The sequence below is a fragment of the Zingiber officinale genome, chromosome 2B (genome assembly GCF_018446385.1).
Source record: "Zingiber officinale cultivar Zhangliang chromosome 2B, Zo_v1.1, whole genome shotgun sequence".
In the NCBI taxonomy this organism is placed as follows: Eukaryota; Viridiplantae; Streptophyta; class Magnoliopsida; order Zingiberales; family Zingiberaceae; genus Zingiber; species Zingiber officinale.
In genome coordinates, this window is record NC_055989.1 from 123,575,369 (window position 1) to 123,588,767 (window position 13,399).

Consider the following 13,399-nt stretch of genomic DNA (forward strand, 5'->3'; position numbering starts at 1 on the left):
ATTCTCTCTCATCACAAATTCTCTACCATTTTCTCTTTAATCACACACTCTCTCTCATCATTTTCTTTCTCTTCATTCTCTCCTCATTTTTTCATCAGACTTTCTCTCGAATTATACTTTCTCTCTCCTCATTCTATCATCACATTGTCTCTCCTCATTCTCTCTCATCACACATTCTCTACCATTTTCTCTCTATATTCTCTCTCATCACACACTCTCTCTCATCATTTTCTCTCTCTTCATTCCCTCCTCATTTTTTCTTCATACTTTCTCTCTCATCATACTTGCTCTCTTCTCAATCTCTCTTACCATACTCTCTCTACATTTTCTCTCATCACATCTTCTCTCTCTTCATTCTCTTCCATCACACTCTCTTCTCATTTTCTCCTTTATCTAAAGTTCATACCAGATTCATACTTTTAACTTTATGAGTTCACAATACAAATAGAGTGTTAATCCAAAATCACATATATTATATATATATCATTTACGTGTATCCTCTGAAGTGGGTTATTATTTCTTATAATGAATTCTGTTTGTTCCATATAGCTTTTATTAATCTGGAGGAAAATACCATTGCCTCAATTCCCTTTTATTGATTCTTATAATAACTTATCCTTTATGCTAAAAACAATTACATATATATTTTAGCATACACAATCGGGTGCACATACCTCGGGGATGTTATTTATAATTTTTATACGGTGACAAATATTGCTCGAGCAAGGCGATATATCCTGTATAGAAGAAATCTTGAGTCTTGTGATCGCTTACTTCCAGTCGAGCAATGCTAGAGCATCTAGATTATCCAAAAAAATGTGGTAGTAGTCCTCTTCAAAATTAATTACTGACTGTACATAAATTATCAAAATAAATTGAAAAATCAATTAAAATCATAGTATAATAAATTTAGAGCATAAAGAGATTTAAAATTTAAATATTAAATGGGACAAATAATAAGTAGTGATTAACTTCTAAATGTAGATAAGTTTGCTTTCGATTTACCTAATGATGAATTCAAGAAAAAAAATTATCTATCTTCAAAATTAATCTAATAGAATATACCGGTCATTAAAAAATAAGCACATTTAAAAAACAAAAGTAAACCACGAGGAAGTTTGAAAAGTACTGTACTTCCTTCTATTTTTATTTTGATTTTCAAACACACATTTCGATATGCTTTAGTTTCGACAATTAATGAATAATAGGGTTTCCTAATTTCTTGTCAAATTAAACAAAAATAATAAATCACATTGCTAATTGGATTATCCTTAGTTGTCGCCAAATCGAAGGAAACTACAAGATCAAACACCGAATCATTAACGAATGTGAGTTGGTTGCTATAATTATAAATAATCACCTCCTCTTCCGTATATCATCCACAAGGACAAGAGAGATATTCAAAACCACGGATCATAATGCTTAAGTTTTGACAATTATAGTAAGTTTTTCTAATTTGTTGTCAAATTAAACCTAAAATAACAAATCACATACCGAGTAGTTACTAATTGGAGACTATAAATAAGCACCTCTCCTCTTCACAAATCATCCACAAGGAAGATAGCGTTCAATTCTGCTGTGTGACCTCCATCTTTTTCTTCTTTCTCTTTGTTTCTTTTCTCTTGTTACGCCGCCTTTTACGACGAAGAGCTTAAAGTATACATTATTCACGTCGAGATCAGCCGGATGTTTTCGCGTATGAGTGGAGACTACTACACCTTCCTTTTTGCCGGAACATTAGAGATCAGAAGATGATCACGGTATGGTTATACACTCCCTGCCGGAATGTGTGACCGGCCTCGGCGATCTTGACGGAGAGGATATGGCGGCCATGTCGAAGGTCGGCTGGTTTTAATAACGCGCCGTTCCGAGCTTGGTTTACCGTCCGCTGACCACCCGCCCCTGGCACAGGGGTTGCGCCACCGCCTCACGGTGTGGAACGATGCACCAACATGGGAAAGGCGCCATCATCGGCATCGACCCCTGCATCACCCCGGCCGTGCTTCGTGACCATGGCATACCGCCGCCACCCACCAAGTGGAAGGGGCGCTACGCTTGAGGAACGTGCCGTCGCTCACGGCGATTCTGCAACCAGCCAGCTCGCCAGGCGCGCCCGATCCTTCGTCAGCTATAGCCGGTCGGAACCACCGGATCGATGGGTCCTTATTGATAACGATGGCCACGTTACTCACCATCTAGCACGCCCCGCCGGGCGATGATGAAGCGCTAATGTGTACAGGCTAGCAGGGGAGTGGCAGCTGGAGTGGCCCCCCTTGCGCATCTCGCCATTTATAAGGTTTGCGCGAATGACGAGTGTCAGGCGCACGACATACTCGCTGGGATGGACGCCGCAGTGGAGGACGGTGTGGATGTGCTTTCAATCTCGCTCGGTAGTGACCCTAGTCCATTCTACCGCGACCCAATTGCGATCGGCGGTTTTAACGCCATGCGCAAGGGAGTCTTCGTCGTTTTGCTAAAGTAGCAAGAACTGAGGCCACTAATTCCACCGTATCCGATGGCGCCCGCGTTTACTCACTTTGCGGCGGCGGCACATGGACCGTGAGTTCTTGGCCACCGTAAAGCTTGGCGACGGCAGCGAGTTCCACGGCGAGAGCATCTACCAGCCGCAGGGATTCTCATCGAAGAAGTATCCTCTCGTGTTCCCTGGCGGCGCTTCCACCTTATGTCTCAACGGTTCCCTTAACGGTATCGACGTGAAGGGAAAGATTGTGCTCTGTGACCGCGGCATCAACGGGCGGATCGAGAAGGGGGAAGTCGTCAAGCAAGCCGGTGGCGCCGGCATGGTGCTTGTCAATGCACCGAAAGACGGCTACAGCACTATCGCCGATCTCCACGTACTGCCGGCGTCGCACATTCCCTATGCCTTTGGACATAAGATCAAGGCTTACATCAACTCATCCTCCCTCCCGACGGCCACCATTGTCTTCAAAGGCACCATTACCCATGTGCCCCACTCTCCGGCGATAACTTCCTTCTCCTCCCGTGGGCCTAGCCAAAATACACCGGGGATCCTCAAGCCCGACATCACCGGCCCTGGTGTCAGCGTCCTTGCTGCTTGGAACACACAAATATTCAATGTCATCTCCGGCACCTCTATGTCCTGCCCCCATCTCTCCGGCATCGCCGCCCTTATCAAGAAAGCCCATCCCGACTGGTCGCCCGCAGCTATCAAATCTGCCATAATGACGACGGCCTACGTAAAAGATAACACCAACAACCCCATCTTTGACGAGAGGAACCTTCCAGCCGACCTCTTCGCGGTGGGAGCCGGCCACGTCATGCCTCTAAAGGTCCTTGACCCGGGACTCATCTACGACATCTCTCCGACGGACTATTATCCATACCTTTGCGGCCTTGGCTACAGTGTCTCCGACGTGAGAATCATCGTCCACCGCAAAATCAACTGCTCGTCGATCAAGAGCATCCCAGAAGGAGAGCTCAACTATCCTTCCATCACCGTCCGACTGCCGACGAATGAGGCAAGGACGGTGACCTTCACAAGGACCGTGACCAACGTCGACAAGGCAGCAGCGACTTACTACGCAAAGTTAGACGTGCCCGACGTGGTTTCGGCACGTGTAGTTCCGAGAAGCTTAACCTTCGAGAAGGTTAATGAAAAGAAGAGCTTCAAGATTAGTTTCAAGCGAAGGAGTGACTATGGGGCGTCGTCACCGACTGTTGAAGGGCAATTGATGTGGGTTTCCCAGGCGAGGAGTGTGGTCAGAAGTCCAATCTCCATCATCCTGGAGTGATGATGATTTATATAAAGCAAAGGAAGCTATTAATTCCCCATATGTATATTAATTATCATATTCTTATTCATGTATATACATCTAAATTTATGAATATTGCATGGACAAGCATTTATCCCTTTTTTTCATTTTGTAAAAATTTTAAATTATAATTCATGTCTGTTTTATTTGTAATTATTTCTTATACTATTAAAATAATTTTACAATATCTCTTGGCACTCTTGAACAATAGATCATGCTACCTTATTTTACTTTAACATTCTTACTCTTTAGAAATTATTGCCTAATCTATTTGATCTACTTTTGTGGGCATAATCAATCTCATCTTTCACCATGCTTTGTCACTTTGAATGATTGAATCACGTAACATATTTGGCTCGCATCTCAATATATTTAGCTCATTTAATCGACTCAAGTGGGGATTTAGAGTCAATACATTTTCATATATTTTTGTCATATCTTATTCGCATAACTACATACTTTTTCTACATTACAAGAAAACCTACAATTAACAATCCAACTTTTAGTGACCGAATATTATTTAGCCCACAACTTAGTGACGTAATTAATATTCTGTCATTAAATTTCCATTGCTAATTGTTTATGTCCCTTATTTAGCGATGAAAGTTTAATTCCGTCGCAAAATTATTGACGAAAAATAAAATTCATCATAAAATTTGCCACAGAAATGAAATTTCATCTCTAATTAGCGACATAATTAAATTTCAGCCATTAATTTTGCAAATTTTGGGTTTTTCCAGCCCGACTTTTCCCCTATCTCACTGATCTCTCTCCCTGATCGCCGACGTCATCCTCTCGGCACGCTGTCTTCTCTATAGTCCTCAAGTAACAATAAGACCGGTGGCGTCGATAGAGGGGGTGAATATTAACTCGTCGCTTTTCTTTGACTCATTTTGTCGTGTCCGTTCTATCAAAGTTAGTTGCAATGGTATATAATAAAAACAATAATGAACGAAAACAGATATGCGGATTTACTTGGTTCCTAACCCCCAGGGTCAATACGTCAAAGGCTTAAGTACGAGAGCCGCCCACCCACTAGTTTTTCTCCTATCTGAAACTTTTCTGGTGGTGGAGAAACCACTTATTGATCTAAATCACAAGCACAAAAATAATAAGATAAAGTACGATTTGTAAATACAAACAAACTTCGGTGGCGTTTGGTTTAGATGTTTGGGAATGAGGGAATGGATTCATTTCTAAACTTGTGTTTGGTTAATGGGAATGGAATCAAGATTTTGGAATGAAATCAAAAAACTTGGGGTTTGAGAGAATGGGAATGAGAATTAAGTTTTGGACGAAAATACCCTTAGTATATATGTTCAATTTTTCTTTCATTTCACTCTCTCCTTATTTTCTCTCCTCATTCTTTCATTACATTTTCTCTCTCAATATACTTTCTCTCTCTCCACACACCTCTCCATCATCTCTTTTTCCACACACACATCTTTTCTCTTTTCTTCTATTTTTTTTACATCTCACTATCTCTCCTTTTTCTCTCTTATCATACTTTCTCTCTCCTCATTCTATCATCACATTATCTCTCTCAATATACTTTCTCTCTCCTCATTCTCTCTCATCACACATTCTCTACCATTTTCTCTCATCACACACTCTCTCATCATTTTCTTTCTCTTCAGTCTCTCCTCATTTTTCCATCATATTTTCTCTCTCTTCATTCTCTTCCATCACTCTCTCTCTCCTCATTCTCTCTCAACACACATTCTCTACCATTTTCTCTCTGTATTCTCTCTCATCACACACTCTCTCATTATTTTCTCTCTCTTCATTCTCTCCTTATTTTTTCATCATACTTTCTCTCATCATACTTTCTCTCTCCTCAATCTCTCTTACCATACTCTCTCTCCATATTTTCTCTCATCATACTTTCTCTCTCTTCATTCTCTTCCAGCATACTCTCTCTCCTCATTCTCTCTCATCACACTTTCCCTCTCTTCATTTTTTCCCATCATACTTTCTCTCTCATCACATTTTCTCATCATACTTTCTCTCCTCAATCTCTCATTTTTTCTCATCATACTTTCTTTCTCTCCATTTTTCCCCATCACTCTTTCTCTCTCAACACTCTTTCTCGCTCATCATACTTTTTCTCTTCTCAATCTCTCCTATTACGCTCTCTCTTCATTTTCTCTCATCACACTTTCCCTCTCATCATTCTCTCTCATCATATGTTTCTCTCACATTCAACTTTCTCTCCATCTAATTTTTTCTCTTATTTTCCTCTAAGGGTAAAAAAGGAAACTTAGGTTCATTCCAATTGAAAATATTCAACTAACCAAACATTATTTTTAAAAATGATACCGAAGCTCATACTCATTCCCATTCCACAATACTATGATACTCATTTCTATTCCGATTCCTAGGAGAGAACCAAACACCACCTTAGTTAATGACTGATCTAGAAGTCCCGAGCACAGCGCAACGCACCCCTCCTAGATCGATTGATTTGAGGTTGATTCTAGTCCGATTTGCTAGATGGATGGCAAGCAAATGTGTGATTATGATTTTCCCTTCTTATTGTTAATTCTTCTCCTTTATCTAAAATTCATACTAAGATTCATACTTGCCCCAACTTTGTGGGTTACAAAATACAAAGTAGAGTGTTAATCCAAAAAATACTGTATATTATATATATCATTTACTGATATCCTCTAAAGTGGGCTATTGTTTCTTATAATAATTCATATTTGTTCATATAGCTTTTATTAATCTGGAGGAAAAATATAGTCTTTACTCAATTTCCCTTTTATTGATTCTTATAATAACTTATCCTTTATGCTAAAAAAACAATTACATATTTATGTTTGTACAATCTGGTGCACATACCCTCGAGGATGTTATTTATAATTTTTTATACGGTGACAAATATTGTCCGAGCAAGACGACTATCCCTGCTATAGAGAAGAAAATCTTCGGGTCATGACAATCGCTTACTTCCAAGTCGAGCAATGCTAGAACATCTAGATTATCCCAAAAAAATATTAGTAGTAGTCTATCTTCAAAATTAGTTATAGAAAACTCTGACACATAAATTATCAAGAAAATAAAATTGAAAAAATCAATTAAAAATATATAGTGTAGTAATAAATTTAGAGGAGCATAAAGAGATTTAAAATTTAAATATTAAATGGGACAAATAACTAAGTAGTGATTAACTTCTAAATGTAGATAAGTCTTGCTTTCGATTTACCTAATAGGTGAATTAAGAAAAAAAAAACTATCTATCTTCAAAATTAATCTAGCGAAATATACCCACCCGAATCATTAAAAAAATAAAAGCACATTTAAAAAACAAAAGTAAACCACGAGGAAGTTTGAAAAGTACTGTACTTCCTTCTATTTTTATTTTGATTTTCAAACACACATTTCGATATGCTTTAGTTTCGACAATTAATGAATAATAGGGTTTCCTAATTTCTTGTCAAATTTTACAAAAATAATAAATCACATTGCTAATTGGATTATCCTTAGTTGTCGCCAAATCGAAGGAAACTACAAGATCAAACACCGAATCATTAACGAATGTGAGTTGGTTGCTATAATTATAAATAATCACCTCCTCTTCCGTATATCATCCACAAGGACAAGAGAGATATTCAAAACCACGGATCATAATGCTTAAGTTTTGACAATTATAGTAAGTTTTTCTAATTTGTTGTCAAATTAAACCAAAAATAACAAATCACATACCGAGTAGTTGCTAATTGGAGACTATAAATAAGCACCTCTTCTCTTCTGTAAATCATCCACAAGGAAAAGATAACGTTCAATTACTGCACCAATGACCTCCATCTTTTTCTTCTTTCTCTTTGTTTCTTTTCTCTTGTTCGCTAAAGGGGCTGCCTGCGACGAAGAGCTTAAAGCATACATTGTTCACGTCGAAGATCAACCGGATGTTTCCGCGTATGATGGAGACTACTACACCTTCCTTTTGGCCGGAACATTAGAGATCCAAGAAGATGATGCGGCGTCGCGGGTTATACACTCCTATCGGAATGTTATGACCGGCTTCTCGGCGATGCTGACGGAGAGGGATGTGGCGGCCATGTCGAAGGTCGACTGGTTTGTGCGCGCCGTTCCGAGCTTGGTTTACCGTCCGTTGACCACCCACACGCCCCTGTTTTTGGGGCTGCGCCACCGCACTCACAGTGTGTGGAACGCGACCAACATGGGGGAAGGCGTCATCATAGGCGTCCTTGACTCCGGCATCACCCCTGGCCACCCTTCGTATAGTGACCGCGGCATGCCGCCTCCTCCACCCAAGTGGAAGGGACGTTGCGACTTAGGGAACGTGTCGTCATCGACCGAGCAGTTCTGTAACAATAAGCTCATCGGCGCCCGATCCTTCGTCAACTATAATCGGTCCCGGAACGGATCGATGGATTCGCCTATTGATAACGATGGCCACGGTACTCACACGTCTAGCACCGCCGCCGGAGCATTCGTGAAGCGCGCTAATGTGTACGGGCTAGCCAGGGGAGTGGCAGCTGGAGTGGCCCCCCTTGCGCATCTCGCCATTTATAAGGTTTGCGCGAATGACGAGTGTCAGGCGCACGACATACTCGCTGGGATGGACGCCGCAGTGGAGGACGGTGTGGATGTGCTTTCAATCTCGCTCGGTAGTGACCCTAGTCCATTCTACCGCGACCCAATTGCGATCGGCGGTTTTAACGCCATGCGCAAGGGAGTCTTCGTCAGCTGCTCGGCCAGCAACTCGGGCCGTTTAATTCCACCGTATCCAATGACGCGCCATGGTTAATTACTCACTGTGGCGGCCAGCACTATGGACCGTGAGTTCTTGGCCACCATAAAGCTTGGCGACGGCAATGAGTTCCACGGCGAGAACATCTACCAGCCGCAGGGATTCTCATCGAAGAAGTATCCTCTCGTGTTCCCTGGCGGCGCTTCCACCTTATGTCTCAACGGTTCCCTTAACGGTATCGACGTGAAGGGAAAGATTGTGCTCTGTGACCGCGGCCTCAACGGGCGGATCGAGAAGGGGGAAGTCGTCAAGCAAGCCGGTGGCGCCGGCATGGTGCTTGTCAATGCACCGAAAGACGGCTACAGCACTATCGCCGATCTCCACGTACTGCCGGCGTCGCACATTCCCTATGCCTTTGGACATAAGATCAAGGCTTACATCAACTCATCCTCCCTCCCGACGGCCACCATTGTCTTCAAAGGCACCATTACCCATGTGCCCCACTCTCCGGCGATAACTTCCTTCTCCTCCCGTGGGCCTAGCCAAAATACACCGGGGATCCTCAAGCCCGACATCACCGGCCCTGGTGTCAGCGTCCTTGCTGCTTGGAACACACAAATATTCAATGTCATCTCCGGCACCTCTATGTCCTGCCCCCATCTCTCCGGCATCGCCGCCCTTATCAAGAAAGCCCATCCCGACTGGTCGCCCGCAGCTATCAAATCTGCCATAATGACGACGGCCTACGTAAAAGATAACACCAACAACCCCATCTTTGACGAGAGGAACCTTCCAGCCGACCTCTTCGCGGTGGGAGCCGGCCACGTCATGCCTCTAAAGGTCCTTGACCCGGGACTCATCTACGACATCTCTCCGACGGACTATCATCCATACCTTTGCGGCCTTGGCTACAGTGTCTCCGATGTGAGAATCATCGTCCACCGCAAAATCAACTGCTCGTCGATCAAGAGCATCCCAGAAGGAGAGCTCAACTATCCTTCCATCACCGTCCGACTGCCGACGAATGAGGCAAGGACGGTGACCTTCACAAGGACCGTGACCAACGTCGGCAAGGCAGCAGCGACTTACTACGCAAAGTTAGACGTGCCCGACGTGGTTTCGGCACGTGTAGTTCCGAGAAGCTTAACCTTCGAGAAGGTTAATGAAAAGAAGAGCTTCAAGATTAGTTTCAAGCGAAGGAGTGACTATGGGGCGTCGTCACCGACTGTTGAAGGGCAATTGATGTGGGTTTCCCAGGCGAGGAGTGTGGTCAGAAGTCCAATCTCCATCATCCTGGAGTGATGATGATTTATATAAAGCAAAGGAAGCTATTAATTCCCCATATGTATATTAATTATCATATTCTTATTCATGTATATACATCTAAATTTATGAATATTGCATGGACAAGCATTTATCCCTTTTTTTCATTTTGTAAAAATTTTAAATTATAATTCATGTCTGTTTTATTTGTAATTATTTCTTATACTATTAAAATAATTTTACAATATCTCTTGGCTCTCTTGAACAATAGATCATGCTACCTTATTTTACTTTAACATTCTTACTCTTTAGAAATTATTGCCTAATCTATTTGATCTACTTTTGTGGGCATAATCAATCTCATCTTTCACCATGCTTTGTCACTTTGAATGATTGAATCACGTAACATATTTGGCTCGCATCTCAATATATTTAGCTCATTTAATCGACTCAAGTGGGGATTTAGAGTCAATACATTTTCATATATTTTTGTCATATCTTATTCGCATAACTACATACTTTTTCTACATTACAAGAAAACCTACAATTAACAATCCAACTTTTAGTGACCGAATATTATTTAGCCCACAACTTAGTGACGTAATTAATATTCTGTCATTAAATTTCCATTGCTAATTGTTTATGTCCCTTATTTAGCGATGAAAGTTTAATTCCGTCGCAAAATTATTGACGAAAAATAAAATTCATCATAAAATTTGCCACAGAAATGAAATTTCATCTCTAATTAGCGACATAATTAAATTTCAGCCATTAATTTTGCAAATTTTGGGTTTTTCCAGCCCGACTTTTCCCCTATCTCACTGATCTCTCTCCCTGATCGCCGACGTCATCCTCTCGGCACGCTGTCTTCTCTATAGTCCTCAAGTAACAATAAGACCGGTGGCGTCGATAGAGGGGGTGAATATTAACTCGTCGCTTTTCTTTGACTCATTTTGTCGTGTCCGTTCTATCAAAGTTAGTTGCAATGGTATATAATAAAAACAATAATGAACGAAAACAGATATGCGGATTTACTTGGTTCCTAACCCCCAGGGTCAATACGTCAAAGGCTTAAGTACGAGAGCCGCCCACCCACTAGTTTTTCTCCTATCTGAAACTTTTCTGGTGGTGGAGAAACCACTTATTGATCTAAATCACAAGCACAAAAATAATAAGATAAAGTACGATTTGTAAATACAAACAAACTTCGGTGGCGTTTGGTTTAGATGTTTGGGAATGAGGGAATGGATTCATTTCTAAACTTGTGTTTGGTTAATGGGAATGGAATCAAGATTTTGGAATGAAATCAAAAAACTTGGGTTTGAGAGAATGGGAATGAGAATTAAGTTTTGGACGAAAATACCCTTAGTATATATGCTCAATTTTTCTTTCATTTCACTCTCTCCTTATTTTCTCTCCTCATTCTTTCATTACATTTTCTCTCTCAATATACTTTCTCTCTCCTTATTCTCTCTCATCACACACACACACTCTCTCTCATCATTTTCTCTCTATATTCTCTCTCATCACACACACACACTCTCTCCCATCATTTTCTCTCTCTTCGTTCTCTCATTTTTTCCATCATACTTTCTATCTCATCATATTTCTCTCTCCTCATTTATCATCATATTTTCTCTCTCCTCATTTATCATCACATTTTCTCTCTCAATATACTTTCTCTCTCCTCATTCTCTCTCATCACAAATTCTCTACCATTTTCTCTTTAATCACACACTCTCTCTCATCATTTTCTTTCTCTTCATTCTCTCCTCATTTTTTCATCAGACTTTCTCTCGAATTATACTTTCTCTCTCCTCATTCTATCATCACATTGTCTCTCCTCATTCTCTCTCATCACACATTCTCTACCATTTTCTCTCTATATTCTCTCTCATCACACACTCTCTCTCATCATTTTCTCTCTCTTTATTTTTTCTTCATACTTTCTCTCTCATCATACTTGCTCTCTCTCAATCTCTCTTACCATACTCTCTCTACATTTTCTCTCATCACATCTTCTCTCTTCATTCTCTTCCATCACACTCTCTTCTCATTTTCTCTCATCACACTTTCTCTCTTTTTATTTTTTCCCATCACACTTTCTCTCTCATCATATTTTCTCATCTTACTTTTTCTCCTCAATCTCTCATTTTCTCTCATCATACTTTCTCGCTCTTCATTTCTTTCCCATCACTCTTTCTCTCTCATCATACTTTTTCTATTTTCAATCTCTCCTATCACGTTCTCTCTCCTCATTTTCTCTCATCACACTTTCCCTCTCTTTATTTTTTCTCATCACACTTTCTCTCTCATCATATGTTTCTCTCACATTCAACTTTCTCTTCCATCTAATTTTTTTCTCTTATGTTCCTCTAAGGGTAAAAAAGAAAATTTAGGTTCATTCCGATTGAAAATATTCAACTAACCAAACATTATTTTTAAGAATGATACCCAAGCTCATACCCATTCCCATTCCACAATACTATGACACCCATTTCCATTCCGATTCCTAGGAGAGAACCAAACGCCACCTTAGTTAACGACTGATCTAGAAGTCCCGAGCACAGCGCAACGCACCCCTCCTAGATCGATTGATTTGAGGTTGATTCTAGTCCGATTTGCTAGATGGATGGCAAGCAAATGTGTGATTATGATTTTCCCTTCTTATTGTTAATTCTTCTCCTTTATCTAAAATTCATACTAAGATTCATACTTGCCCCAACTTTGTGGGTTACAAAATACAAAGTAGAGTGTTAATCCAAAAAATACTGTATATTATATATATCATTTACTGATATCCTCTAAAGTGGGCTATTGTTTCTTATAATAATTCATATTTGTTCATATAGCTTTTATTAATCTGGAGGAAAAATATAGTCTTTACTCAATTTCCCTTTTATTGATTCTTATAATAACTTATCCTTTATGCTAAAAAAAAAATTACATATTTATGTTTGTACAATCTGGTGCACATACCCTCAAGGATGTTATTTATAATTTTTTATACGGTGACAAATATTGTCCGAGCAAGACGACTATCCCTGGTATAGAGAAGAAAATCTTCGGGTCATGACAATCGCTTACTTCCAAGTCGAGCAATGCTAGAACATCTAGATTATCCAAAAAAAATATTAGTAATAGTCTATCTTCAAAATTAGTTATAGAAAACTCTGATACATAAATTATCAAGAAAATAAAATTAAAAAAATCAATTAAAAATATATAGTGTAGTAATAAATTTAGAGGAGCATAAAGAGATTTAAAATTTAAATATTAAATGAGACAAATAATTAAGTAGTGATTAACTTCTAAATGTAGATAAGTCTTGCTTTCGATTTACCTAATAGGTGAATTAAGAAAAAAAAAACTATCTATCTTCAAAATTAATCTAGCGAAATATACCCACCCGAATCATTAAAAAAATAAAAGCACATTTAAAAAACAAAAGTAAACCACGAGGAAATTTGAAAAGTACTGTACTTCCTTCTATTTTTATTTTGATTTTCAAACACACATTTCGATATGCTTTAGTTTCGACAATTAATGAATAATAGGGTTTCCTAATTTCTTGTCAAATTAAACAAAAATAATAAATCACATTGCTAATTGGATTATCCTT

At 39.8% G+C, this 13,399-nt stretch overlaps 1 protein-coding gene and 1 pseudogene across 1 annotated transcript; both read left to right on the forward strand.

Annotated features, from left to right (window-relative positions):
• Positions 1 to 2,552: 2,552 nt before the first annotated feature.
• LOC122048638 (subtilisin-like protease) lies at positions 2,553 to 3,773 on the forward strand. Its single transcript, XM_042610180.1, has one exon. The coding sequence runs from the start codon at positions 2,553 to 2,555 to the stop codon at positions 3,771 to 3,773; it is 1,221 nt and encodes a 406-aa protein (XP_042466114.1).
• A 3,820-nt stretch (positions 3,774 to 7,593) lies between these two features.
• On the forward strand, positions 7,594 to 9,816 carry LOC122048639 (annotated as a pseudogene).
• The last annotated feature ends 3,583 nt before the right edge of the window (positions 9,817 to 13,399 follow it).

Coding starts and splice junctions, on each gene's coding strand:
- LOC122048638 (XM_042610180.1), top strand. CDS start 2,553: ATGGACCGTGAGTTCTTGGCCACCGTAAAGCTTGGCGACGGCAGCGAG.